At 40.6% G+C, this 26,820-nt stretch overlaps 1 protein-coding gene across 1 annotated transcript in view; it reads left to right on the top strand.

Moving 5' to 3' along the window:
- Positions 1 to 26,820, top strand: part of COL6A5 (collagen type VI alpha 5 chain) — a 116,222-nt gene that overhangs the window by 11,892 nt on the left and 77,510 nt on the right. The window contains exons 4-11 of the mRNA XM_082459367.1: positions 1,181 to 1,741; positions 12,326 to 12,880; positions 14,976 to 15,551; positions 18,185 to 18,760; positions 20,448 to 20,788; positions 20,901 to 20,982; positions 23,470 to 23,612; positions 24,202 to 24,294. Coding sequence (XP_082315493.1) covers positions 1,181 to 1,741; positions 12,326 to 12,880; positions 14,976 to 15,551; positions 18,185 to 18,760; positions 20,448 to 20,788; positions 20,901 to 20,982; positions 23,470 to 23,612; positions 24,202 to 24,294 — 2,927 coding nt within the window. The remainder of the gene's footprint in view (positions 1 to 1,180; positions 1,742 to 12,325; positions 12,881 to 14,975; positions 15,552 to 18,184; positions 18,761 to 20,447; positions 20,789 to 20,900; positions 20,983 to 23,469; positions 23,613 to 24,201; positions 24,295 to 26,820) is intronic.

The raw sequence follows: 26,820 nt of genomic DNA on the forward strand, positions 1-26,820 counted from the left end.
CCATATATTGCCAACAAGCTATCAAGAAAGAAAATATTTCTGAAATGACTAAATTGTCCTGTATTTTAAAAACCTTTTCACATACTCAACCAGGTAATTGTGCACATAACTAAATTTTAAAGGTATGCTTTTCCTTCTACCCAATTTCAAAAATGGCTAGAGTTGTAAATGGACTATTAGGAAAGTTAAAGCACTTTTTCAGAGAAGCTGCTCAACAAAGGAAGGAACATTGAGAGCTCCTTTATTTACAATTTTCTGTTGACATCCTGTGATATAGCAGGTCTACCGGGCAGAAGCAGAAAACTAGGCAATGTCTCGCCCTCATGGAGCTGACATTCTGTGACAGGAGACAGGCTGTGTTCATGAACAAATGAATAGGTAATTTCAGAAAGTAATGGGCATCATAAGGAAAATAGACAGGTTAATAGAATAGACAATGATTGATGTGCTTTAGCTGGAAGGGAAGCCCTTCTAAAGAATGGACATTTGAATTGGCATGTCCAGGAGGTGAGAAGGAACCAGCCATGAAGATTTTGGGGGAAGAATATTCCAGGAAAGAGGGCAGGTGCAAAAACTCTGGGGCACATTTAGAGTACAGGAGAAGCCCAGTGTCGCTGGAACACAGTGAGGAAGATGAAGAATTGCTGGAAATAGGGTCAGAGAGAAAAGAAGGGGGAAAGATCAGGCTGATTTTTCATTTTTAAATTCTAAGTACAATGATCAATCATTTAAGCAGAAGAGTAATATGATCTGGTTCTAGTTTTAAATACATTATTCTAGTTGCTCTGGGCAAAAGAGGTTACTGGGGACGTAAGAACAGAAGGTCATCTATCCCATCCCATTTCTCAGGAAATGATAAGGCATAAACGAAAAAGCCAGGTGTCAATACCAGAAAAATGATTTTAACTAAAAGCCTGGAGACTTGGGAATCTCGTCCTTACTCTTTAATTCACTGGCTGTGTGACCTCAGGCAAACCACTAGGCCTCATTCAGTTTCAATATCCTCAGAAGGTTGTGGTAAATTTCAGAGAAAATGGGTATGAATGTGCGCAGCGAAGTGTCCAGGCTCCGTGCAAACCTGAAGTGTCCTCATCCTCCTCTCCAAACCCTCCTGCAATGTTCTCTCCAGATTCTCTATAGTTAACAGAGAATGCAATTTCTGCTTTCCATTTTTCTGCAGGCTGTGTAGATACAAAAGAGGCTGATCTCTATTTCCTCATTGATGGCTCAAGCAGCATTCAGAATAAACACTTTGAGCAAATCAAGGAATTTATGTTGGCGGTGATAAAGATGTTTAGCATCGGCCCAGACAAAGTCCGAGTTGGAGCTGTGCAGTATTCCCACGAGAAGGAAGTGGAATTTGATATCAATGACTATACTAATGATGTAGCATTGAGAAAGGCTGTTTCTAACATCAAGCAACTTGGAGGCAACACTCTTACTGGGGCAGCCCTGGATTTCATTCTGCCACTAATACGGAAGGGAAGGAAGCAGAGGATGAACGAGGTACCCTGTTACCTCATTGTGTTGACTGATGGGATGTCCATGGATGGTGTCCTGGAACCTGCTGAGAGACTAAGGGCTGAACACATCACCATCCACATGGTCGGCATTGGTGAGGCTAACAGAACACAACTGCAACAAATTGCTGGGGCAGAGGAAAGGGTTAACTTTGGACAGAACTTTGATTCTTTAAAAAGCATCAAAAATGAAGTTGTTCGCAGCATCTGCACTGAGAAAGGTAAGCAAAAGAAAAAGGCTTTATTCTCTGTACTTCGTTGGTTGCTTCAGGCGGACTAATAGGCCGAAACAAGGAATGATGTGACCAGTTGTCTGGCTCACATTTTGCTAACTTCCTGTATAACTGTGGAGGGATTCAACCCCTCACTTTAAGCCAATTGCCAAGGTTGGAGAATCCCTCTATAGACAGCTGCCCTAAGGCCATCTCGAAAGCCATAAGTGTGAAGGTTGCTACGAATGTCGTTGCTCTGACAAAGCCCACTGCTGTGGAGGATAAGAAACTTTATATTTGTGTGTGTGTGTGTGTACACACTAATTCAGGCAGATGAGGACAGTGGAAAGAAAATGGGCTCTGGCTTTAAGTAGATTAGGGTTCAACTCACTTCACTGCTTGAACCTTGTACTTCCTTGTCTAGAAAATGAGGATAATACCTACATCAGAGTATCTGTATAGGTTTAGCATAATAAACACCAACCATTATTTCTCTATTATGAATGCATACCTAGAACATATGTAACCCTTGCTTATTTTTATTTATAACAGAAACACGTATTTGCATTTTTGTTCTGACTAAAAATTAAGTAACAGAAGTAAGGAAGAACAATGTGCAAATTCCTGCACCTGATTGTTATTTCTCTTATAGTAATAGCCACTTATCTAAAAAAAAGATACAAATGAACTTATTTACAAAACAGAAATAGACCCACAGACATAGAAAACAAACTTATGGTTACCAAGGGGAAAAGGGGGGGAGGGATAATTTAGGAGGTTAGGTTTAACACATACACACTACTATATATAAAATAAACAACAAGAACCTACTACTGTATAGCACAGGGGACTGTACTCAATATTTTGTAATAACCTATAAGGGAAAAGAATCTGAAAAATTATATATATATACATATCTGAATCACTGTGCTGTACACCTGAAACTAACATGACATTATTAATCAACTATACTTCAATAAAATTTTAAAAAATAATAATAGCCACATACTAATTGAAGGTGGTGTGTGCTGACTGTGAGTATTAGCACCTGAAAATATTGTCTGCCAAGAGTCATGTTACTTACTGATTAAGATAAAGGATGATGGAGTCAAAGCATCAAAGTTCACAACCCAGATTTATCAATTATTGGCTGTGGACCTTGAATGGGTTACTTACTGTCTACCTGCCTTTGTCCCATATGTGTAGGCTTATTGTGAAGCTTAAAGGTACTAATGCATGCAGGGCACTTAGAAGAGGGCTTAGTTCATGGTAAGTACTACATAAAACGTGGCTATTTTAAAAGTTGGTCAAGGTGTTCACTGATGTGGAAGGGAAAATAATTCTCACTTACTTGAACTTACAAAAGTGAAAATGTGTTAGAATATTTTTGGAGTCACTAAAATCCAAAGAAAACTAAACCAGCAAATAAGTAGCATTAACAGCAAAATCCTAAATCACAACTTTATTGATTTTTTTCTTCCTGTTATGGACAGTAGTAGAGTAGAGTCTTCAGGATGTCTTAGAATGAGTGTAAGAGTACAGGTTCCCTGACGTTTCCTGGAGTTGATGCCAAGGAAAGTAAAAGAGTTTCAGGAAACCTAAAATAGATTGTACTTCAGGTCTTCTCAAGGGAGAAAGTCATGGACCAATCTGAAGAAAGACAATACGTTTTTTGTTGATCAGGTAGTTGCAGTTCAGGTGCCAAAACCCTGGCACACCTGAGGGAGGAGACAAACTGTGGACAAGGAAATGAGCCATAATATGGTGAATAGAGAGGCAGGAAAACTAAGGACCCTATGCTGGAGGGCCTGGAAACCACTGACTGGTCTCAGAGCACATGTGGATGGAGTGACACTGTGTATTGGTTCAGGGGCAAGTTAAGTGGTTCTAGCGAAAAGACTCTAAACTACACAACATAGAATATTGTTTCTCTTTTGTGCAATAGTCCAGGGTAAGCAGTCCAGATCTAGCAAAGAGGCTGGTCCATGCTCAACACATAGCACCCATCTCTAGGTCAAATGGAGCTCCAGTCCTCATCATCCTGCATTTGTGGAAAGGGAGATAGGGCCAGGGGAGCCCACCATGCTCAATTGTTTTATTGTTAAGACCCAGAAGTGGCCAAATCAGTCCTGCTAATATCTACTAGCAAGAACTTAGTCACAGGGCCACATCTAGCTTCAAGGAAGCCTGGGAAATATAGTCTTTACCTGGGCGACCATCTGCCTAGTTGAAACTCTTTTATTGACATGGAAGAGTGGGAGATGGTAGAGGGCAAGAATCAGCTTGCATCACAAATAGAGATGAGGAGGTAGATCCTGTGAATACTGAACCACAGGTAAAAGTCTCCTCTTTTGACATGTGTTCATGGAAGAGAGCCTTCCACACTTCACAGAGCTGGGGCTTTGCCAAGGCCACAAACGTCTTCGGGAACTTCCCTATTTACAACTTTCAAAATGGCTCCAGGGCATTTTGATCTCAAATGATGGTTTTAATACCCTCTGGTGAGCCTTATACAAGTTATTAAAAAACAGATGGCATCTTTTAATTCTTCTATGGCTGATACTGTATCATCGTTTTCAAATGTATCATCATTTGAAAATGATGATACATTTTCAAATACTATGGAATAGATTCTGTGAATATTGAGGGAGGGGCTGGTAAAAGAATGGCAGTGAAAACAGATAGACAAAAGGGTTAAGACTAAGGAGATACATGCTAAAGAAAATATATTTATACTATATATAGAATATGTAATATAAATATATACTATGGTACATATATATGTATATATATACACACACAACTCCTGCACCATGAATTAATAACACTTTTTTATGGCTTATAGAAATTGGTCTTCTATGCGTGTATATATGTAGAGATACATATATATGCATATAAATGTCCACTTCCAGTCAGTAGGGTATCTACAAATTTTATATATAAATAAAGGAACAGTCCATGTTGAATGGATATGTGCCTACTAATGTACTTATTATCTCTAGTAAAAGCTTTTCACCCAAATTTCTAATATTGATTTGTAGTGTTTATCAAATCACTTTATTTTTTTTAAACATCTTTATTGGAGTATAATTGCTTTACAATGTTGGGTTAGTTTCTGCTGTATAACAAAGTGAATCAGCTATATGTATATGTATATCCCCATATCCCCTCCCTCTTGCATCTGCCTCCCATGCTCCTGATCCCACCCCTTTAACTGGTCAAAAAGCACTGAGCTGATCTCCCTGTGCTAGGCAGCTGCTTCCCATTAGTTATCTATTTTACATTTGGTAGTAAATATATATATGTCAATGCTACTCTTTCACTTCTTCCCAGCTTACCCTTCCCCCTCCCCACGTCCTCAAGTCCATTCTCAACGTCTACGTGTTTATTCCTGTCCTGCCCCTAGGTTAGTCAGAAACTTTTTTTTTTTTTTTTTAGATTCCATATATATGTGCTAGCATACAGTATTTGTTGCTCTCTTTCTGACTTACTTCATTCTGTATGACAGACTCTAGGTCCATCCACCGCACTACAAAAAACTCAATTTCGTTTCTTTTTTGGCTGAGTAATATTCCATTGTATATATGTGCCACATCTTCTTTATCCATTCATCTGTCGATGGGCACTTAGGTTGCTTCCATGTCCTGACTATCATAAATAGAGCTGCAATGAACATTGTGGTACATGACTCTCTTTGGATTATGGTTTGCTCAGGGTATATGCCCAGTAGTGGGATTGCTGGGTCGTATGGTAGTTCTATTTTTAGTTTTTTTAAGGAACCTCCATACTCTTCTCTATAGTGGCTGTATCAATTTACATTCCCACCAACAGTGCAATGGGGTCCCCTTTTCTCCACACCCTCTCCAGCATTTATTGTTTGTGGATTTTCTGATGATGCCCGTTCTAACCGGTGTGAGGTGATACCTCATTGCAGTTTTGATTTGCATTTCTCTAATGATTAGTGATATTGAGCATCCTTTCATGTGTTTGTTGGCAATCTGTATATCTCCTTTGGAGAAATGTCTATTTAGGTCTTCTGCCCATTTTTGGATTGGGTTGTTTGTTTTTTCTGAAATGGAGATGCATGAGCTGCTTGTAAATTTTGGAGATTAATCCTTTGTCAGTGGCTTCATTTGCAAATATATTCTCCTATTCTGAGGGTTGTCTTTTCGTATTGTTTATGGTTCCTTTTGCTGTGTGGAAGCTTTTAAGTTTCATTCGGTCCCATTTGTTTATTTTTGTTTTTATTTCCATTTCTCTAGGAGGTGGGTCAAAAAGGATCTTGCTGTGATTTATGTCATAGAGTGTTCTGCCTATGTTTTCCTATAAGAGTTTTGTAGTGTCTGGCCTTACATATAGGTCTTTAATCCATTTTGAGTTTATTTTTGTGTATGGTGTTAGGGAGTGTTCTAATTTCATTCTTTTACATGTAGCTGTCCAGTTTTCACAGCACCACTTATTAAAGAGGCTATCTTTTCTCCATTGTATATTCTTGCCTCCTTTATCAAAGATAAGGTGACCATATGTGCATGGGTTTATCTCTGATAGTTCTATCCTGTTCCACTGATCTATATTTCTGTTTTTGTGTTAGTACCATACTGTCTTGATTACTGTAGCTTTGTAATATAGTCTGAAGTCAGGAAGTCTGATTCCTCCAGCTCCGTTTTTCTTTCTCAGAATTGCTTTTGTTATTTGGGTCTTTCGTATCTTCATACAAATTGTGAAATTTTTTGTTCTAGTTCTGTGAAAAATGCCACTAGGAGTTTGATAGGGATTGCATTGAATCTGTAGATTACTTTGGGTAGTAGAGTCATTTTCACAATGTTGATTCTTCCAGTCCAAGAACATGGTATATCCCTCCATCTGTTTGTATCATCTTTAATTTCTTTCATCAGTGTCTTATAGTTTTCTGCATACAGGTCTTTTGACTCCTTAGGTAGGTTTATTCCTAGGTTTATTATTCATTTTGTTGCAAAGGTAAATGGGAGTGTTTCCTTACTTTCTCTTTCTGATTTTTCATTGTTAGTGTATAGGAAGGCAAGAGATTTCTGTGCATTCATTCTGTATCCTGATACTTTACCAAATTCATTGATTAGCTCTACTAATTTTCTGGTAGCATCTTTAGGATTCTCTATGTATAGTATCATGTCATCTGCAAACAGTGACAGCTTTCCTTCTTCGTTTCTGATTTGGATTCCTTTTATTTCTTTTTCTTCTCTGATTGCTGTGGCTAAAACTTCCAAAACTATGTTGAATAATAGTGGTGAGAGTGGGCAACCTTGTCTTATTCCTGATCTTAGTGGAAATGGTTTCAGTTTTTCACCATTGAGAATGTTGTTGGCTCTGGGTTTGGCATATATGGCCTTTATTATGTTGAGGTAGGTTCCCTCTAGGCCTACTTTCTGGAGGGTTTCTATTATAAATGGTTGTTGAATTTTGTCAAAAGCTTTTTCTGCATCTACTGAAATTATCATATGGTTTTTATCCTTCAATTTGTTAATATTGTTTATCACATTTATTGATTTGTGTATACTGAAGAATCCTTGCATTCCTGGGATAAGCACCACTTGATCATGGTGTATGATCCTTTTAATGTACTGTTTGATTTTGCTTGCTAGTATTTTGTTGAGGATTTTTGCATCTATGTTCATCAGTGATATTGGCCTGTAGATTTCTTTTTTTGTGACATCTTTATCTGGTTTTGGTATCAGGGTGATGGTGGCCTCACAGAAAGAGTTTGGAAGTGTTCCTCCCTCTGTTATATTTTGGAAGAGTTTGATTAGGACGGGTGTTAACTCTTTTTTAAATGTTTGATAGAATTCGCCTCTGAAGCCATCTGGTCCTGGGCTTTTGTTTCTTGGAAGATTTTTAATCACAGTTTCAATTTCAGTGCTTGTGATTGGTTGTTCATATTTTCTATTTCTTCCTGGTTCAGTCTCAGAAGGTTTTGCTTTTCTAAGAATTTGTCCATTTCTTCCAGGTTGTCCATTTTATTGGCATATAGTTGCTTGTAGCAATCTCTCATGATCCTCTGTATTTCTGCAGTGTCAGTTGTTTCTTCTCCTTTTTCATTTCTAATTCTGTTGATTTAACTCTTCTCCCTTTTTTTCTTGATGAGTCTGGCTAATGGTTTATCAATTTTGTTTATCTTCTCAAAGAACCAGCTTTTAGTTGTATTGATCTTTGCTATTGTTTCCTTCATTTCTTTTTCAATTATTTCTGATCTGATCTTTATGATTTCTTTCCTTCTGCTAACTTTGGGGTTTTTTTTTGTTCTTCTTTCTCTAATTGCTTTAGGCGTAAGCTTTGGTTGTTTATTTGAGATTTTTTTTTGTTCCTTGGGGCAAGATTCTATTCTTATAAACTTCCCTCTTAGAACTGCTTTCGCTGTATCCTATAGGTTTGGATCGTCCTGTTTCCATTGTCATTTGTTTTTCAGTATTTTTCGATTTCCCCCTTGATTTCCTCAGTGATCCTTTGGTTATTTAGTAACGTATTGTTTATCCTCCATGTGTCCGTTTTTTTACATCTTTTTTCCTGTAACTGATATCTAGTCTCATAGAGTTGTGGTCGGAAAAGATACTTGATATGACTTCGATTTTCTTAAATTTACCAGGGCTTGATTTGTGACGCAAGACCTGATCTATCCTGGAGAATGTTACATGAGCACTTGAGAAGAAAGTGTATTCTGTTGTTTTTGGATGGAATGTCCTATAAATATCAATTAAGTCCATTTGTTTAATGTGTCATTTAAAGCTTGTGTTTTCTTATTTATTTTCATTTTGGATTTTCTGCCCATTGGTGAAAGTGGGGTAAGTCTCCCACTATTATTTTGTTACTATCAATTTCCCCTTTTATGGCTGTTAGCATTTGCCTTATGTATTGAGGTTGTCCTATGTTGGGTGTATAAATATTTATAATTGTTATATCTTCTTTTTGGATTGATCCCTTGATCATTATGTAGTGTCCTTCTTTGTCTCTTGTAGTAGTCTTTATTTTAAAGTCTATTTTGTCTACTATGAGTATTGCTGCTCCAGCTTTCTTTTGATTTCCATTTGCATGGAATATCTTTTTCCATCCCCTCACTTTCAGTCTGTATGTGTCCCTAGGTCTGAAGTGGGTCTCTTGTAGACAGCATATATATGGGTCTTGTTTTGGTTTCCATTCAGCCAGTGTATGTCTTTTGGTTGGAGCATTTAATCCATTTACATGTAAGGTAATTATCATTATGTATATTCCTATTACCATTTTCTTAATGTTTTGGGTTTGTTTTTCTAGGTCTTTTCTTTCCCTTGTGTTTCCCGCCTACAGAAGTTCCTTTAGCATTTGCTGTTTAGCTGGTTTGGTGGTACTGAATTCTCTTAACTTTTGCTTGTCTCTAAAGGTTTTATTTTCTCCGTTCGAATCTGAATGAGATCCTTGCTGGGTAGAGCAATCTTTGTTGTAGTTTTTTGCTCTCATCATTTTAAATATGTCCTGCTACTCCCTTCTGACTTGCAGAGTTTCTGCTGAAAGATCAGCTGTAACCTTATGGGGATTCCCTTGTATGTTATTTGTTGCTTTTCCCTTGCTGCTTTTAATATTTTTTCTTTGTATTTAATTTTTGATAGTTTGCTTAATATGTGTCTTGGCATGTTTCTCCTTGGATTTATCCTGTATGGGACTCTTTGTGCTTCCTGAACTTGACTGATTATTTCCTTTCCCATATTAGTGAAGTTTTCAAGTATAATCTCTTCAAGTATCTTCTCAGACCCTTTCTTTTCCTCCTCTTCTTCTGAGACCACTGTAATTCAAATGTTGGTGCATTTAATGTTGTCCCAGAGATCTCTGAGACTGTCCTCAATTCTTTTCATTATTTTTTCTTTATTCTGCTCTGCAGTAGTTATTTCCACTATTTTATCTTCCAGGTGACTTATCCATTCTTCTGCCTCAGTTATTCTGCTACTGATTCTTTGTAGAGAATTTTTACTTTCATTTATTACATTGTTCATCGTTGTTTGTTTGCTCTTTAGTTCTTCTAGGTCCTTCTTAAACGTTTCTTGTATTTTCTCCCTTGTATTTCTAAGATTTTGGATCATCTTTACTATCATTACTCTGAATTCTTTTTCAGGTAGACTGCCTATTTCCTCTTCATTTGTTTGGTCTGGTGGATTTTTACCTTGCTCCTTCATCTGCTGCATTTTTGTCTGTCTTCTCATTTTGTTTAACTTACTGTGTTTGGCATCTCCTTTTCACAGGCTGCAGGTTCATAGTTCCTGTTGTTTTTGGTGTCTGTCCCCAGTGGGTGAGGTTGGTTCAGTGGCTTGTGTAGGCTTCCTGGTGGAGGGAACTGGTGCCAGTCTTCTGGTGGGTGGGGCTGGATCCTGTCTTTCTGGTCATCATGGCTGCAGCCGGTGGTGTGTTTTTAGGTGTCTGTGAACTTAGTATGATTTTAGGCAGACTCTTCTAATGGGTGGAGTTGTGTTCCTGTCTTGCTAGTTGTTTGGCATGGGGCATCAAGCACTGGAGCTTGCTGACTGTTGCGTGGAACTGGGTCTTACCATTGAGATGGAGATATCTGGGAGAGCTCTCGCATATTGATATTATGTGGGGCCTGGAGGTCTCTGCTCATCCAATGTCCTGAACTTGACTCTCCCACCTCAGTGATTCATGCCTGACACCAGGCTGGAGCACCAAGACCTTGTCAGCCACATGGCTCAGAAGAAAAGGGAGAAAAAGTAAAAGAAAAAAAAATTTTAATAATTTAAAAAATTATTCAAATAAAAAAAAAAATAATAAAAAGAGGAGAGAAACAAAACCAATAAACAAATCCACCAATGATAACAAGTGCTGAAAACTATACTAAGATAAACATAAAAATCAGAAACCAGTCAGTTGCAGATAGCAAACCCAAGTCTACATTTGCTCCCAAAGTCCACCGCCTCAATTTTGGGATGATTAATTGTCTATTCAGGTATTCCACAGATGCAGGATACATGAAGTTGATTCTGGGGATGTAATCCACTGCTCCTGATGCTGAATGGAGAGATTTCCCTTTGTCTTCTTTGTTTGCACAGCTCCTGGGGTTCAGCTTTGGTTTTGGCCCCACCTCTACATGTAGGTCACCCTTAGGCATCTGTTCCCACCCAGACAGGACAGGGTTAAAGCAGCAGCTGATTATACGTCTCTGGCTCATTCAGGCCTGGGGGAGGGAGGGGTACGGTAGTTATAATTGGAATGCGGGGCGAGCCTGCAGTGGCAGAGGCCTCCATGACATTGAAACAGCCTGAGGCGTGCCATGTGTTCTCCCAGGGAAGTTGTCCCTGGGTCACAGGACCCTGGCAGTGGCTGGCTGCACAGCTTCCTGGGGGGTGAAGTGTGTGGATAGTGACCTGTGCTTGCACACAGGATTCTTGGTGGCTGCAGCAGCAGCATTAGCATTTCATGCCCATCTCTGTGGTCCGAGCTGATATCTGCAGCTCCCACCCATCTCTGGAGCTCATTTAGGTGGCACTCTGCCTTCTGTGGGCAGACAGGGAAGGAATCCCCTCTCCTCGTGCACCCCAAAACAATTATCTCTTGCCTCTTAGGCAGGTCCAGACTTTTTCCCAGACTCCCTCCCGGCTAACTGTAGCACACTAGCCCCCTTCAGGCTGTGTTCATGCAGCCAACCCCAGTCCTCTCCCTGGGATCTGACCTCCGAAGCCAGAACCTCAGCTCCCAGCCCCCACCCATCCCGGCAGGTGAGCAGACAACCCTCTCAGGCTGGTGAGTGCTGGTCAGCACTGATCCTCTTTGAGGAGATCTCTCCTCTTTGTCTTCTGCAACCCTGTTGCTGCACTCTCATCCATGGCTCTGAAGCTTCCCCCTTCCACCCCCTGTCTCTGCCAGTGAAGGGGCTTCCTAGTGTGTGGAAACTTTTCCTCCCTCACAGCTCCCTCTCAGAGGTGCAGGTCCAGTCCTTATTCTTTTGTCTCTGCTTTTTCTTTTTTCTTTTGTCAGCATTCGATAGGAGTTGTTCCACATGTAGATATATTTTTGCTGTATTTGTGGGGAGGGATGTGATCTCCACGTCTTACTCCTCTGCCATCTTGAAGGTACCCCCCCCCAAATCACTTTAAATTATCCCAGAAAATAATGCTATATAAAGATTACCTGGAATTTTGTGTTTCAAGAATATACATAAAACCCTGGAATATTAGTCATATTAGTGCCAAAAATTGCTTACTTTTCTCTGTCTTTCTTTTTTGATCACATTGCATCCTTAATGATGGCCTGATGCTTTCTATTTCATAAACTTCAAGAATTATGAATGAATAATTATGAATAAATGCATAATGCATATATGCATAAGTGAGTGAATGAATATATACTTTTGAAGTTGCATTTCTTCTTTAAAACTTCTTAGGTAATCTTCAGTGAATTTCTGATTTAGGGTTCTAGTCAGCAGGCTTCTACAAAAGAAGCAGATAAAAATTTCAAATGCAATGGAATTTGCTTGAGTTAATTTTTGATGTTTTCTGATTAAAGGATTTATTTCTGCTTTACTGTCTTGTATACATTCTGAGGACAATTCCAACCTGGCTTATTTCTGGTCTTTTTGATTACATGCAGGATGTGAATACATGAAGGTCGATATCATGTTTCTGGTGGATGGTTCTAGCAGTATAGGATCCGAAAATTTTGGGAAAATGAAAACCTTCATGAAAAACCTGTTAGCTAAGGTTCAGATTGGCCCAGACAAAACCCGAATTGGTGTCATTCAATTCAGTGATTATAATAGGGAAGAATTCCAGCTTGATAAATACTATACACAAAAAGAAATTTCTGATGCAATAGACAGAATGTCTCCCATCAACAAAAACACTTTGACTGGAAGTGCACTAACCTTTGTGGATCCATACTTCACTGAGCCCAAGGGGGGCCGTTCAATGGTCAAAAAGTTTCTCATCCTCATCACTGATGGAGAAGCCCAAGATGATGTGATAGACCCTGCAAAAGCTCTTCGGGACAAAGGTGTGGTCATCTTCTCTGTGGGGGTGTACGGGGCCAATAGAACTCAGCTGGAGGAGATCAGTGGGGACGGCAGCCTGGTCTTCCAAGTTGAGAGCTTCGATGATCTAAAGGCAATAGAGAGTAAACTCATCTTCCGTGTGTGTGCTCTTCATGGTAAGTGACCCTGTTATCCTTCAGGACTCAAGGGTGTGAGCTGTTGACTTTATAGTGGGATGAACAGTGACTTGGACACTGGGCTTGGCCTCCAACTGGACTTTGGTATTAAATTTTGGTCTTATCTATGCTATGTTAAAATACCCATGACCTCAGAAACATATATACAAAATACCAAGGCATATTCTAGAATAACAGTTTTGTCAACTAATTTGGCAAAATGTACTCTGATTTTGATGACTTTAAATATATTCCAAGAAGGTCTCAGAATTTTACATTAAATTTTCAACTCTTTAATACCTGCATACCTAGATTTTCCAGAGCCAATTTTTAATCCCAAATGATTCCCCAAATTGTTTCTTGGCTACCTATAACCATTGTTAAGCAGTAAATAGAAATACAAATTCATCTTCCTCTTAGTTAAATTAAAACCAATATCCTAAGCACAGTATCCCCCCAACAAAAACCCTCTGTATTTTAAAGTTATAGTGTATATTTTCATTACTTCACATTATTCTCTTACCCTCTATCAGCTAAGTATCATGTATCAGCTGTTCGTGTGTCTATCCCTTTGGAAAATTTTAATTTGCTACTTTTCTTAAAACAATTGCTTGGGGTCATCACTTTTATCTGACAAACTGTAATCCTTTTCAAATTGAATTGAGCAACCTTCAGTTTGAGCCCATCAGTTTTAATGACTCGAGTAAGAACTTGCTATAAATCCACATGTAAGGCTAACAGCACCTGTGCTATTAAATCTACCACGTGCTGTTGTTATCTGTGTTTTGGATACAACTAAGGGAACAAACCAAAGCATTAGTAATTGTATATTGTTCCTCTGGCAACAGAGGCCTCCTCTGGACTTTGTTCTTCAGGATTATGTGTTTCAAAATTTCAGAAAGTTAACAAATAAGATGTCTTAGTATAAACTCTGAGCTTTAGACAATAGCTCTAAGATTTCTCTTGGAACAGCTTAACTGGAATTTTTTTTCTTCCTCCAAGAATGGCAGTGATTCCCAAATTCTTGGGATTGTGGAGACATTCTAAGAAAGGCTTACCTTAAGGCCACGGCCCCACCTTTGAAATCCAAAGGGCTCTTTCTGGCCTTTCTTCATTTTGAGAAATGTAATGTTTGTGGAGACCCTGTCTATAGCATGAGGTGAAGTTTTAGCTGACTCATACATTAGATCAATTCATAAATATTTATCAAGTCAACTCATAAATATTTATCAAGTTATGATTAGTCACCAAATCACACTGGGTTGTTTTTCTGACATAGCCTGGGCTCATCCACAGTGGATGAGACTTGAAATTTTGAGGCCTCATTGCCAGAAATAAGGTTTGGAGGTAAGATAGGCAGGTGGAGGGTGAACCTTTGGGAAGCATGTGCTTAAGTTACTTAGGGAAGGAAAAGAGTGGAAACAAGCTCACACTTTAGAGACTGAGCCAGAGTGGTTGCTTGGCTTCTAACGTGGAAGAGGGCTTGGGGCTGGGGTGAGGTGACAGGAGACTTAGCTCTCCCCCTACGTGGGCTTTTCTGGGTTCCAATTTGAGAAGTCAGGGGAAGGAATACATATAAATACAAAGAGGCATGGTGCACGTGGGAAAGTTTATCTACTAGAAGATGAGGAGACAGCTGGAGCCTGAAGGAGCAGGATGAAACTCCCAGTTTATCCACTGAGCCCCTGACCCTTTCAAAACTACAGGCCAGTCTGGCAAACATTAGTTGTGTCTCACCACTATACTACATTGAATTACCTTCTGACATTCCCTTCCAGTTGAAAGCCTGCTTAGCAAAAGGTGTTGCACGACCCGATGAAATTTAGCAGAATAGAGTCGGGAGGCATGAGGAGCACCAATCTGATCATGGAGTTACATAGATAAGGGTGCCAGTGTCCTTGGAATCATGATGTGGGCAAGTTGTACATCTCTCAGCCCTCAGCTTCATTCTCTTTAAAATGGCAACAGTACCTAAGTGAAGTGCGGTATCTGGCACGTGGGAGGGACGTGGCAAACGTAGTTGGCTTCCCTTCTAGTCTGTCTGTGCAGAACACACTGCAGAAAGTTTGTGATGCCTGCTCTCTTCTCCTTTCAGATTGTAAAAGTATTAGACAGTTAGACGTTGTGTTTGTGCTGGACCATTCAGGCAGCATCCTGCCCCAAGACCAAGAAAGCATGATCAACGTCACTATCCATTTGGTGAAGAAATCGGATGTTGGCCCGGACAGAGTTCAGTTTGGAGCGCTCAGATACTCGGATCATCCTGAGGTTCTCTTCTACCTCAATACGTACTCAAACAGATCAGCCATCATTGAGCATCTGAGGAGGCCCAGGGGCACGGGAGGGAATACCTTCACTGCCAGGGCTCTGAAGCATGCAAACAACCTGTTCACGGAGGAACATGGCAGCCGTCTCAAGCAAAACGTGAAGCAGATGCTGATCATCATCACAGATGGGGTATCCCATGACCGAAATCAGCTCAGTGACGTGGCTTCGAAATTAAGAGCCAAAGGCATCATCATCTATGCAGTGGGTGTAGGAAAGGCCAAACAAGAAGAACTGGAGACTATGGCGGGGAATAAAAACTATACTATCCACGTCAGTAATTTCAACAAACTGAAAGATATTTACCTGCCTCTGCAAGATAGTATGTGTACCAATGCACAAGAGGGTAAGTTGGGCTGTTAAAGTTTCTACAGGGATAGCAATACAAGTTTACACAAAAAATAAATGATAACTTGGCTTCCCATTACCTGGGTGTCACAGGATGAACATTTCTCTGCTCATGCTACCAGTTTTCTCATTTCTGAAAGAAATGCATTATTGATTAAGCAAGAGCCTAAAGGTCCTTTGCCACCATATTGAAGACATTATACAAGAAGGTTTCAGAAGCAGTCCTTGCTATCTGGCCTCCCTGTTTCCTTTTTCTTGGCAGAAAGGACTCTTCTTAGGGCCATATTCACCTTTCCTCATTTCACAGCTGCCCATTTGCTTAATGACCCCAAGTGCAACTACTCGGTATCAGTTTCAGGCTAAACTCAAGTGGAGAGTTTCATGGTTTAAACAGATAGACTTTTGTCTTCAAAGTTCCAGGGCCCTCTAAATCAGATTGTCGGCATCCTGTAGGGCCATTGGAAGTCCAAGTGGTATAGTGAGCTTTTCCGGATAAAGGCCAGGAATGGGGTAATAGAGACTGGCTGCTAGGAACCAGGAGGGAAGGGGCCAAAGCTGATTCATGAGATACCCCGGGGCAGGAGGGGCTGGAGGCATCACATCTGAGTGAGGAAAGGGTGAGATTTGCCACCTGACCTCAAAGCAGCAGTTATTGACAAGTCATCTAGGAGATCTCTGTGCCTCCTTGGAAGGCTGGAATCCTGGCCAGATATTAGTCCAGGCCTCCCGACATGGCAGATGCATCAGTCAACCAGCTAACTTCCTTTCTTCTTTCCTCTTCCCTCCCTTCTTCTGACTTCCTTCTCTTTTTCCTTTCCTCCTCCCTTCCTTCCTCTCTACCAGTTTGAAACCTGCTTTTGTATCCAACAGAAATCATGTTTTTACAACTGACATTAACTCACTCTCATCTCTGTGAAATAGTCCGACCCCAAACAAAACCTCCCCCCATATCCTGTGTCGGACCAGCATTTGCTGGGCTGTGTGAAACTACTTCTGACCTCCACAGCTCTACTTTACTTAAGTAAGCAATAAATACATCTTCTTGGTTTCAGATACTGAATAATGGTATCATCTTTAAGAAAAACATGACTTTTCCCAAGGGAGTGGGGCCAGCTCAATTCTTGCACCTGTCTGGTCCTTCCCTAGACTCTCACCCTTGCCATCTGTCCTGCTGCCTTCCAGACCATCCTTAGCACGGAGTGATCTTTCTGATACACACTGCGTTGTGTCACTGATCTGCTCACAGGTTACAGTTCCTAAACTCCTGAGATCCACGTAGCCCCTGCTGACATCTCCCACCTCACCTCTTGCCCCCCATTTCACAGTATCTCCCATCATCCTGAAATTCCTCCATCTTTGCATGCATCATTCCACCCACCGCGAACACACCAGCCTGCCACTTCCCTTGGCTGCACCTAGCTTATCTGTCACATCCAGCCTTTATTTGCCAGTTTCCTGACCCAGCACCCGGCAGTGTCCCAACCGTGTCCCTCAACTCCTGCACCTTCTATTTCTCCTAGTGGTAGCACTTAACACATACTTGCTGTTTCCTTATCTGTACCCATCACAAGACTACAAGCTCCTTGGGCAGGCTTGGGCTCTTGTTTATCACTGGGTCCTCACCAAATCTAGGACATTACTAGGACTACAGTCTTTTCCTAGGAATATGGGGACTGCTTTCTTCTCATCTTCCACACCTGTCTTTTTGGAGGTAGATGCTGAGATGGAGTTTGGGATGCAAGAATTTTATTAGGGAGGCACAGCTGTGAAAGAAAGAGAGGAAGGCAGAACAGGCAGTAGAAGTCAGCAATACATGCTCCGTCATCTCAGTTACCTTCCGTGATCACTTTAGTGCTGCCCAATCCCAGCCTTTGCATTTGAAGGGAACCGAGCATCATCCCTTGGTTATGGACCATTTCACACTGGACTTCAGGGAGATGACCCTGTACCCTGTTTATTAACACTTGTCCATGAAATTTTAATATTTGGGTTATGATATTATTAAAACAATTTGTAATATAAAAAAGTGCTGGATTTAAGGATAAAAGGGACCTAGGTACCAGTCCTCTGCATAGTAATTGCGTATTCTGAGGCAACTTACTTAACCTCTGAATTCCATTTCTCTACCTAACAAACAGAATAATTCCTCATAAGGTGGTCATGAATATTAACCATTATTGTATGCTAAACAGGTTTTTTAAATGATAATTTTCAACACAAATGTAAAATGGTAGCATTAATAATAACAGGATTACTAATAATAGTACAGTGGTACTTGGCTTGGGTGAACATTCCAGTATGGGTATTTTGAAGGGATTTCAAGCCTTTGTAATGACCTTTTAATGAATATATTCAACCTAGTCAAACGTCTTACTTTCTTTCTCAGAGTAGTGTTCAGTGTCCTTTCAAATGAATCATGTAAATAATTAAAATTTGAAACAAAGTCTATTAGCTTTCTCCTCCCCACTATTTTTTCTTCTCTTTGAGGGCCAATAGTGGTTCTCTCGTCTGTTACCTTATCTCAATTTGCCATGAATGTGAGGATTTAGTAAAGCAATTTAAATATTTGAGCAAAGGGAAAATTTGGAATGATTCACAAGGACAGTAACTGATTTATTTTTTCAACTGCAGTCTGTAACATTCAAGAAGCCGATGTGATTTTCTTTTGTGATGGCTCTGACATGGTATCTGATTCAGACTTTGTTACCATGACAACTTTCTTGTCAGACTTAATTGATAATTTTGACATTCAGTCTCAAAGGATGAAAATTGGGATAGCACAATTTGGGAGTCGTTACCAAGAAATTATTGAGTTGCAAAACTCTCTGACTAAAACCCAGTGGAAGTCTCGAATTCAAACTATCACGAAGAGCAACGGGCTTCCGCGAATGGACTTGGCCCTGAAACAAGTGAGCGTTATGTTTGAGCAATCCGCTGGTGGGAGAAGGAAGGCTGGTGTCCCTCAGACTTTGGTGGTTATCACATCTGGGGGTCCCCGCTATGATGTGGCAGAAGCAGTGAAGACCCTGAGAGAAGATGGCATTTGCATTCTGGCTTTGGGCATAGGAGATGTTTATAAGGAACAGCTCCTGTCAATAACGGGCAATTCTGAAAAAATCATCACTTTTAAAGACTTTGATAAACTAAAGAATGTGGATGTGAAAAAAAGAATGGTCCGTGAAATCTGCCAGAGTTGCGGGAAAACCAGTGAGTGCTCCCTTGCTCTTTCTTTTTTATTATTTGATTGCAGCTTCCCAGTTGTCCATTTCCTAAGGTGTCTGTGGGCGAGTCCAGCAGAACACGTGTGCGGTGAGAATAGACACCTCCTCTGTTTCCAGAAATTGAGATCGGTCAGCCTCCCTCAGAGACAGGGGAAAGGGTGCAGAGGCCGGAGGAGGCCCTGAGTTGTGTCCCCTGGTCATCCCTGACCCCCAATGTAATCCAGTGGTTATGCTCCTCTAACACCTGGAACTCAGCTTATTTCTACCCTCTCTGCTTCTGGAAGTCCTAGAGCAATGCCCTGCATCCCACAGGAATTAAGTAAAATAAGCATTTGCTGATTGGACATTTTCCTATTTTAACTTTGTTAAACCATCTTGTAAGGGATTCAGTGTGTGTATGTGTGTGTATGTTGTCCATCTGTGTCAGATGTGTCAGCACACATCTCGTACATTTTCTTCTTTGAATGATGGCATTCGTATAATCATAACATAGTAAAGATTTGAATTGTCCTTGGGGATTATTTAATTTCCAGAGTTTACCAATGCTGATGGCTACAAAGGTCGGGTGGGTCATGGAAGTGAGTCAAGTGGGCAGGGAGTGAAGAAAATGAACGCAGAGCCATGGCTCACCTGATGACGATGTCATTCTTCAGCTCCAGCTGAGAGTTGCCATGTGGGACTCAGGTTCTGTACACTTGGAGCTGGGAGTTGGGAGGACAGAGCAACAGTGAAGGTTAATATTTTGTGGAATTTGCACAACAGGCAGAAATTCCCCAGAGTGCTTCTGTTTCTAGACTCGTTATGATGGAAGCGACTTCTTTTACAAAACGCATTGGTTTTTCCAAGCTCTCCATTGGGGTGTTCACTGGGGGCAGATGACAGTGGTGGAGGAGCCCGAGACTGGAATCAGAACACCAGGGTTCCCACTCTGGTTCAGCAGCAGCAACCTCCATGCATGACCATCTCCTCGTGTGTAAAATGAGCGACAGGACAGGGTCAGAGGTGACCAAGTGGCAACTTGTAGCTGAATTGGGTTTGTCCTATTTGGTGTTGACAGCTTCTTAATTAATTGATAACTTTTACAAACTGGAGATATTGCATTAAAATGCAGATTTCAGGTTTCTTTTTGAAAAATCAGACAACGTAACCACATTAGGCCCCGTTTCCCACATGGCTACTCTCAGCTGGAACTGAACGGTGAACAGATGGGTCGTTGCTCTGCGTTCATTTTCTCATTCCCTGCCCACTTGACTCGTTGACATTACCCTCCTGGCCTTTGCCGCCATCTGAGTTAGTGGCCTCTGGATTAAATAAACTCTAAGAACAATTCAAATATTTAATATGTTATAATTATATGAATCATAATGTCATCATTAAAAGAAGAAAATATGTATGCACGCACGCACACACACACATGAGACCAGCCACTGAGAATAAAACTAAACCATGATTAGACTTCAAACAGTTACTGAAACATGTAACATTTGAACGGGACATGCAAGGGAGGGGAGGGTGAGGGTGAACCTGTGCTACAGTATTTTCCTTCTTGGACACTTTTGGGTCCTAGAGACCCTCCAGCCCTAGACCATGACTGCTTCCCCTTTTCCTGCCCTGTCTGCCCTTCCTTGCTCCTGTCTGCTCATTAATTTGGCCTTATTTCCCTTGTTCTCCAGACTGCTTTCTGGACATAGTGGTCAGCTTCGACATTTCCACTCACCTGCTGGGGCAGCCATTGTTCCATGGCCACCCCCGGCTGGAATCATACCTCCCAGGCATCTTAGAGGACATTACCTCCCTCAGGGGTGTGAGCTGCGGGGCAGGCGCAGAGGTACAGGTGAGCGTGGCCTTTAAGGTGAATAGTGACCAGAATTTCCCTGCCAAGTTCCAAATCTACCAGGAAACAATATTTGACAGCCTACTGCAAGTCACCGTCAATGGGCCAACTCACCTGAATGCACAGTTCGTGCAGTCCATGTGGGACACGTTTAAGGATACGTCTGCATCCCGAGGACAGGTATCCGTGTCACATTCTAGCTCCCATCTCCATGCTCTTGTATTGGTTTCTCCCTCCCAGTTATATGTTTTGTTATCATGTCATCCCATTCTATGCTTTCCTCTTTCTCTAGGTATTACTCATCTTTTCAGATGGTCTTGGGGGTGAAAGCAAAATAATGCTTGAAGATAAATCGGACAGACTCAGAGAAGCAGGTAAAGTTGAAATTGAAAAAGTAAATGATGAAGCATGGAATCTGCTGAACAAGTCTGTACCTACTAGGGTGCTCTGGAGCTTGGGATTTGCCTGGCCACTTGAAGCAACTGCTGCTGGTGTCCTGCCCAAACCCCCTTGACCAGCTGCCCACTTATCCCCCAAATGCTGCAAACGCTACAGCCAAGTTCTTATACCTGTGACCTTCTATAGATGTGTGCCCTTGACTGACCCCAACAGTGACCTGATGCTTGGAATGGGGGTTGGGGTCACACATCCCACCTGAGGGATGGGAGCAGGGGTAATTATTGCAGAGGGAAACAGAAACCCAGCACTCTTGCCTGAAGTGGGTCAACTCTGGTACAGCCTACACTCCAGGGACCCTCAGGAATCAGACCCAGGTGAGGACTTTACTGAGACACATCCTTGCTCACAACCTCCCCTTCCCTTTCCTGCTTCTCTCTCTCCCTCTGTAAGCCACTTACACACAGATTCCTCCCTCAGATTCTGCTTCTAGGGAACCTAAGACACTTCCTATTGTGTCTGATTTTCCATGGGAAAGATTGCAACATGGATTTTGAAAAGCACTTCTCACTATACCTCCCCTGTCCATGTCATAGTTTCAGAAGAGCTGGGAGCTAAGTGCAGAAGTGGAGAGTCACATACAGAGACAGGAGGCAGGCAGGTGACTGGCAAGTGGGGCATGTTATTGGAGGCTTCCTTGGTGTAGCCCTCATGGCTTCCAGTGTTCAGCTTCCATGGAAACTCCCAGGGGCCATAAATGTCCTGGTTGTGTCACCCTCCCTTCTTGAATCCCTAGTATACATTCCCACTGTTCTTAGAATATCAAATTCCTTCATACAGCCTGTGAGGCTTTACAGGATCTGGCCCCACTTCCCACTCAGCTTTACCTTGCTGCTCACACTCTGTTCCAGCATCAGAACTTTTTCCATTCTCCCTCCAATGTCCTTTTCAACCTCACCCTCCCCACCCTTGCATGTCCTCTTTCCTCCTGCCTGGTACTCTCCCCACTCTCAGCTTCCCCCAAGTTCTTCTCACCACCTCCCTTCTCTGGTTCTTTCCCTTGACCAACTTCCATTCACCCTTTAGTATCAGTCTAGACATCAGTTCTTCACAGAAACCTTGTGTGACCTTCCAAAACCGAGTTAGGAGCTTCTTCTTCAGACTTTTGTAGCATCCTGACCCTCTCCCTGCTACAATGATTAATAAATAATAGACTCCTAATAAGCAAATATTTGTTTAATGAAAGGAGGGAAAGAGTGAATGGACCAGTGAATGAATTAATGAGTGAGTGAATGGGTGAATAAATGAGTTCCTGGGTATGGCCAGGAGTTCAGCTGAGACTGGAATCACCCTGGGCTTTCCTCAAGCTTCCAGGGCCCACCCAGCTCCCAGGGTGTTTGGCAGTGTAGATGATTTGAGAGCTATTTACATTCTATTTACAAATTTTGTAATTAATTTACAAGTTAATGTAATTAATTTACATTCAGAAAAGTTCATAGTTCATAGCAGCACTATTTACAATAGCCAAGACATGGAAACAACCTAAATGTCCATCAACAGATAAATGGATAAAGAAGATGTGGTACATATATGCAATGGAATAGTACTCAGCCACAAAAAGAATGAAATAATGCTATTTGCAGCAACATGGATGGACCTAGAGATTATCATACTAAGTGAAGGAGATCAGACAAAGAAATACAAATATCATATGATATCACTTTTATGCAGAATCTAAAAAAATGATACAAATGAACTTATTTACAAAACACAAATAGACTCACAGACATAGAAAACAAACTTATGGTTATCAAAGGGGATAGTGGTGGGGGAGATAAATTAGGAGTTTGAGATTAACACATACATACAACTATGTATAAAATAGATGAACAACAAGGACTTACTGTATAGCACAGATATTGAACTATATTCAATATCTTATAATAACCTATAATGGAAAATATATATATATATTCTGTTATATATAATATATAACTGAATGACTCTGCTGTGCCCCTGAAACTAACACATTGTAAATTAACTATACTTCAATTTTTAAAAATGGTGAAAAAAATAAATTAAAAAAAAGTTACTAACTACCATATTAAAAAGAAAATTCAGAAGAACTCTGAAGATGGACAATATCCTTTCTTAAAAAATTGCTTTCAAATGCCCAAGAACTGCATTAAGATTGGTGGTGAGGAATTAAACACAGTTTTCTGCTAGTGTTTTTCTGTAAGATTTCTTAGATTTCATGCCGAGGTCAGGAACCAGTGCCTCATGTGTGTACTGAAGATGCAGGCAAAGCGCTTTTGGGTTCTTCAGTATCAAGAACACTCTTTTCTCTTATTTTTCCCCCCTTTCTGATTCTTCGAGTCATGTTCACTGAATGGAAATAAGATGGACTTTTCTTCTTTTCTGTGTACAATTCCTGGGGTTTTATATCTGTTGTTTTTACTGCCTAGGACTTGATGCTTTGCTGGTGGTTTCACTAAACTCAACCTCTCATGATGAGTTTTCCAGCTTTGAATTTGGAAAAGGATTTGATTACAGGACTCACCTGACCATTGGAATGAGAGAATTGGGCAATAGGTTATCACAGTATCTGGTGAGTTGCTGAAGAAAAAAACCCATTATTCAAAATGCCCTGGGAACATTGGAATTGGAATTGGAATCCTGTTGAGTATTTCCAAAGATTCCCTTGTTTGCCCTAAATTCAGTTACATGGTCTTTAGCATATGAAAAAGTGTGAAAGCCCAGAGCATTGTTTTTTGCTTCTCCATGCCCTTTCATCCTTTGTCATCTCGCCAAATGAATGCATAGGAAGCTAAAATCCAACCAACCCCTAATCAAATCAAAAGCCCCCAACAGTTTATGCTGCAGAAATCCCAGGAAACAAGAGCTGTCAACTAGGAACCAACCAGTCTTGTGCACACTTGGCCTGTGGCCATCTGTGTGGTGAGTGCCCCTTCTATAAATAGAGGTCATTTCCTTAGAAAAGGTATGTTCACCAGTGCAGTTGCTGATCTGGTGCTCTCTCTTCAGGGTTAAGTCAAAAAACACCTCTTATTCTCTGCAGCCCCTCACCCAATGAGAGAGGACAGGCTGTAGGTGGTGAATTATGATTTATGTCAATTCAGTTCTTATGTGATGAAGTTCCTCACCATAGTTGCTCACTCATTTTTTCTTTTTTCCAGGGAAACATTGCAGAGAGGACTTGCTGCTGTACGTTTTGCAAGTGTTCACGGACTCCAGGACCTCAAGGGATCCGAGGACCACAAACCTTAAAGGTGCCATTCAGTTGTGACATGCTTTTACCTAACAGGCTTTGATTTGGTGTAGGTGGAGCTGAGATTGAGTAGTTGGGTTTGCAACTTTTGCTTGATGCTGATGTAATTACTTTGGGCCATTTGTGTGACTTCTATGGAGTAGGAGCCAGATCAGAAGGGCTCACATTTTTAAAAAAATATATTTTATTGAAGTATTAATTTACAATGTTGTGTTAATTTCTACAATACAGCAAAGTGATTCAGTTATACATATATACACATTCTTTTTCATATTCTTTTCCATTATGGTTTATCATGAGATATTGAATATAGTTCCCTGTACTATATAGCAGGACCTTGTTGTTTCTCTATGTTATACATAGTAGTGTGTATAAGCTAATCCCAAACTCTTAATTCATCCCTTCCCTCCTTCCCCTTTGGTAGTATAAGTTTGTTTTCTATGTCTGAGTCTATTTCTGTTTTGTAAATAAGTTCATTTGTATCATTTCTTAGATTCCATGTATAAGTGATATATGATATTTGTCTTTGTCTGAGTTACTTCACTTGGTATGACAATCTCTGGGTCCAGCCATGTTGCTGCAAATGGCATTATTTCATCTTTTTATGGCTGAGTAATATTCCATTGTATAAATATACCACATATTCTTTATCCACTCCTCTGTTGATGGGCTTTTTGGTTGCTTCCATGTCTTGGCTATCATGAATAGTGCTGCTGTGAACATTGGGGTGCATGTGTCTTTTTGAATTAGAATATTTTCAAATATATGCCCAGGAGTGGGATTGCAGAATCATATGGCAACTCTATTTTTAGTTTTTTGAGGAACCTCCATGCTGTTTTCCATAGTGGCTGCACCAATTTACATTCCCACCAACAGTGTAAGAGGGTTCAGAAGGCTCACTTTTGATGCTACTATTAAGAATGACTCCCTTTTCTCTTATGTATCCTTGGTGGTGTTGCTCCTTGGCTTTGCAATTTATACTTTTTTTTTTATGTTTAATCATTCCTTGAGGTTTCTTTTCTCTTTAATTCACGTGAAACTGCTTTTTTTTATTTTTTATTTTTTTTAAAGTCTTTTTTTTTTTAACGTCTTTATTGGAGTATAATTGCCTTACAATGGTGTGTTAGTTTCTGCTTTATAACAAAGTGAATCAGTTATACATATACATATGTTCCCATATCTCTTCCCTCTTGTGTCTCCCTCCCTCCCACCCTCCCTATCCCACCCCTCTAGGTGGTGCACGTTAGACAGTTTGAAAGGCAGCAAGAGGTGTTAGAAATGGTGGGGAAAGTTGTGCTTCATCAGCAATGATAGGTGATTGAACTGCAAAAAGAACATAGCACTGCAGATTAATAGCCCTTCAAAAAAGATTATGAAAGATCAATTACACAGCAATAGTATAGATAAATATATCACGGTATTTTAATTCAGTAGAATGCTCTAAGGTAGTGAAAATGAATGAACTACAACTACACATAACAACAGGGATAAATTTTACAAACACAGTAATGGCCAAAAAAAGCAAAACACAGAAAAGTACGTATGGTATGATTTCATTTATAAAAAGTTTGAAAGGAGGCAAGACTAACCCATAGTGTCTAGGGATGAATGATTAAGTAGTGAAGTTTTTTTTTTTTTAAAGTCCGGGAAATATTATCATAAAAGCAGGAGTGTGTTCCCAGGGGAGGGGTGGGGAATTGTTTGTGATTGGGGTAGCTACTGTGTCTGGGTACCAGCCATGTCCTATTTCTTGGCCTGGGTGGTGGTGACACAGATGTTCACTTTGTAATAATTAAGCTGTACCTTTCTATTTTATTTACTTTTATGCACTTTTTCAAATGCATTTTAGATATCACAATGAAAAGGAGTCTGGTCTATTTTATTTTAAGAGCTCAACACGATTCTTGCTCCTGAGTGCTGCATTGTCCATCCTTGTGAAAGGATAATTGATCAAGGACCTCCCTTTAGGTCCTTGTTGTTTATCTATTTTATACACAGTAGTGTGTATATGTTAATCCCAAACTCCTAATTGATCCCTCCCCTTGACTTTTTACTAAGTTACAGTGTTTTGTTTAGCACAGTTTCCTCTATTATTATGTTGCTTGGTAATAGAATTCTATTCCAAGAGCAAAACTCCCCAATATACTGAGCAGACAGTGTGGACCTGTGTTAGAGGGTGAGGAAAGCAAACCTTAAAGGAAATCCTTGCCAAAAATAAACCACGAGGCAGTTAAACGCAGAGGGAGAGATGATAGCAACTTAAATATGCATAATCTTGTTGTTGGAGAAGGGCTTATTCTTTTTTGAGCTCTCAAAAAAGCAGAAGAAAGTAAAATGATCTCTTTGGAAATGTTATCAGTTTGCCTGCTGAAAGGGTCCTGGTGGCCACCACTGTCCTCCATGCAACGCCCCCCCAGGCACAGGGCTGACCCTGAAGCCCTGAGCTGCACTGGGTCCCAAACTCAGCCTCCTGTAGGCATCAGGAGGCCACCTCCGCAGAGGGCTTCAGAGCCAATAACAAGGACAA

Source organism: Balaenoptera physalus (assembly GCF_965194825.1).
Source record: "Balaenoptera physalus genome assembly, chromosome: 4".
Classification (NCBI taxonomy): Eukaryota; Metazoa; Chordata; class Mammalia; order Artiodactyla; family Balaenopteridae; genus Balaenoptera; species Balaenoptera physalus.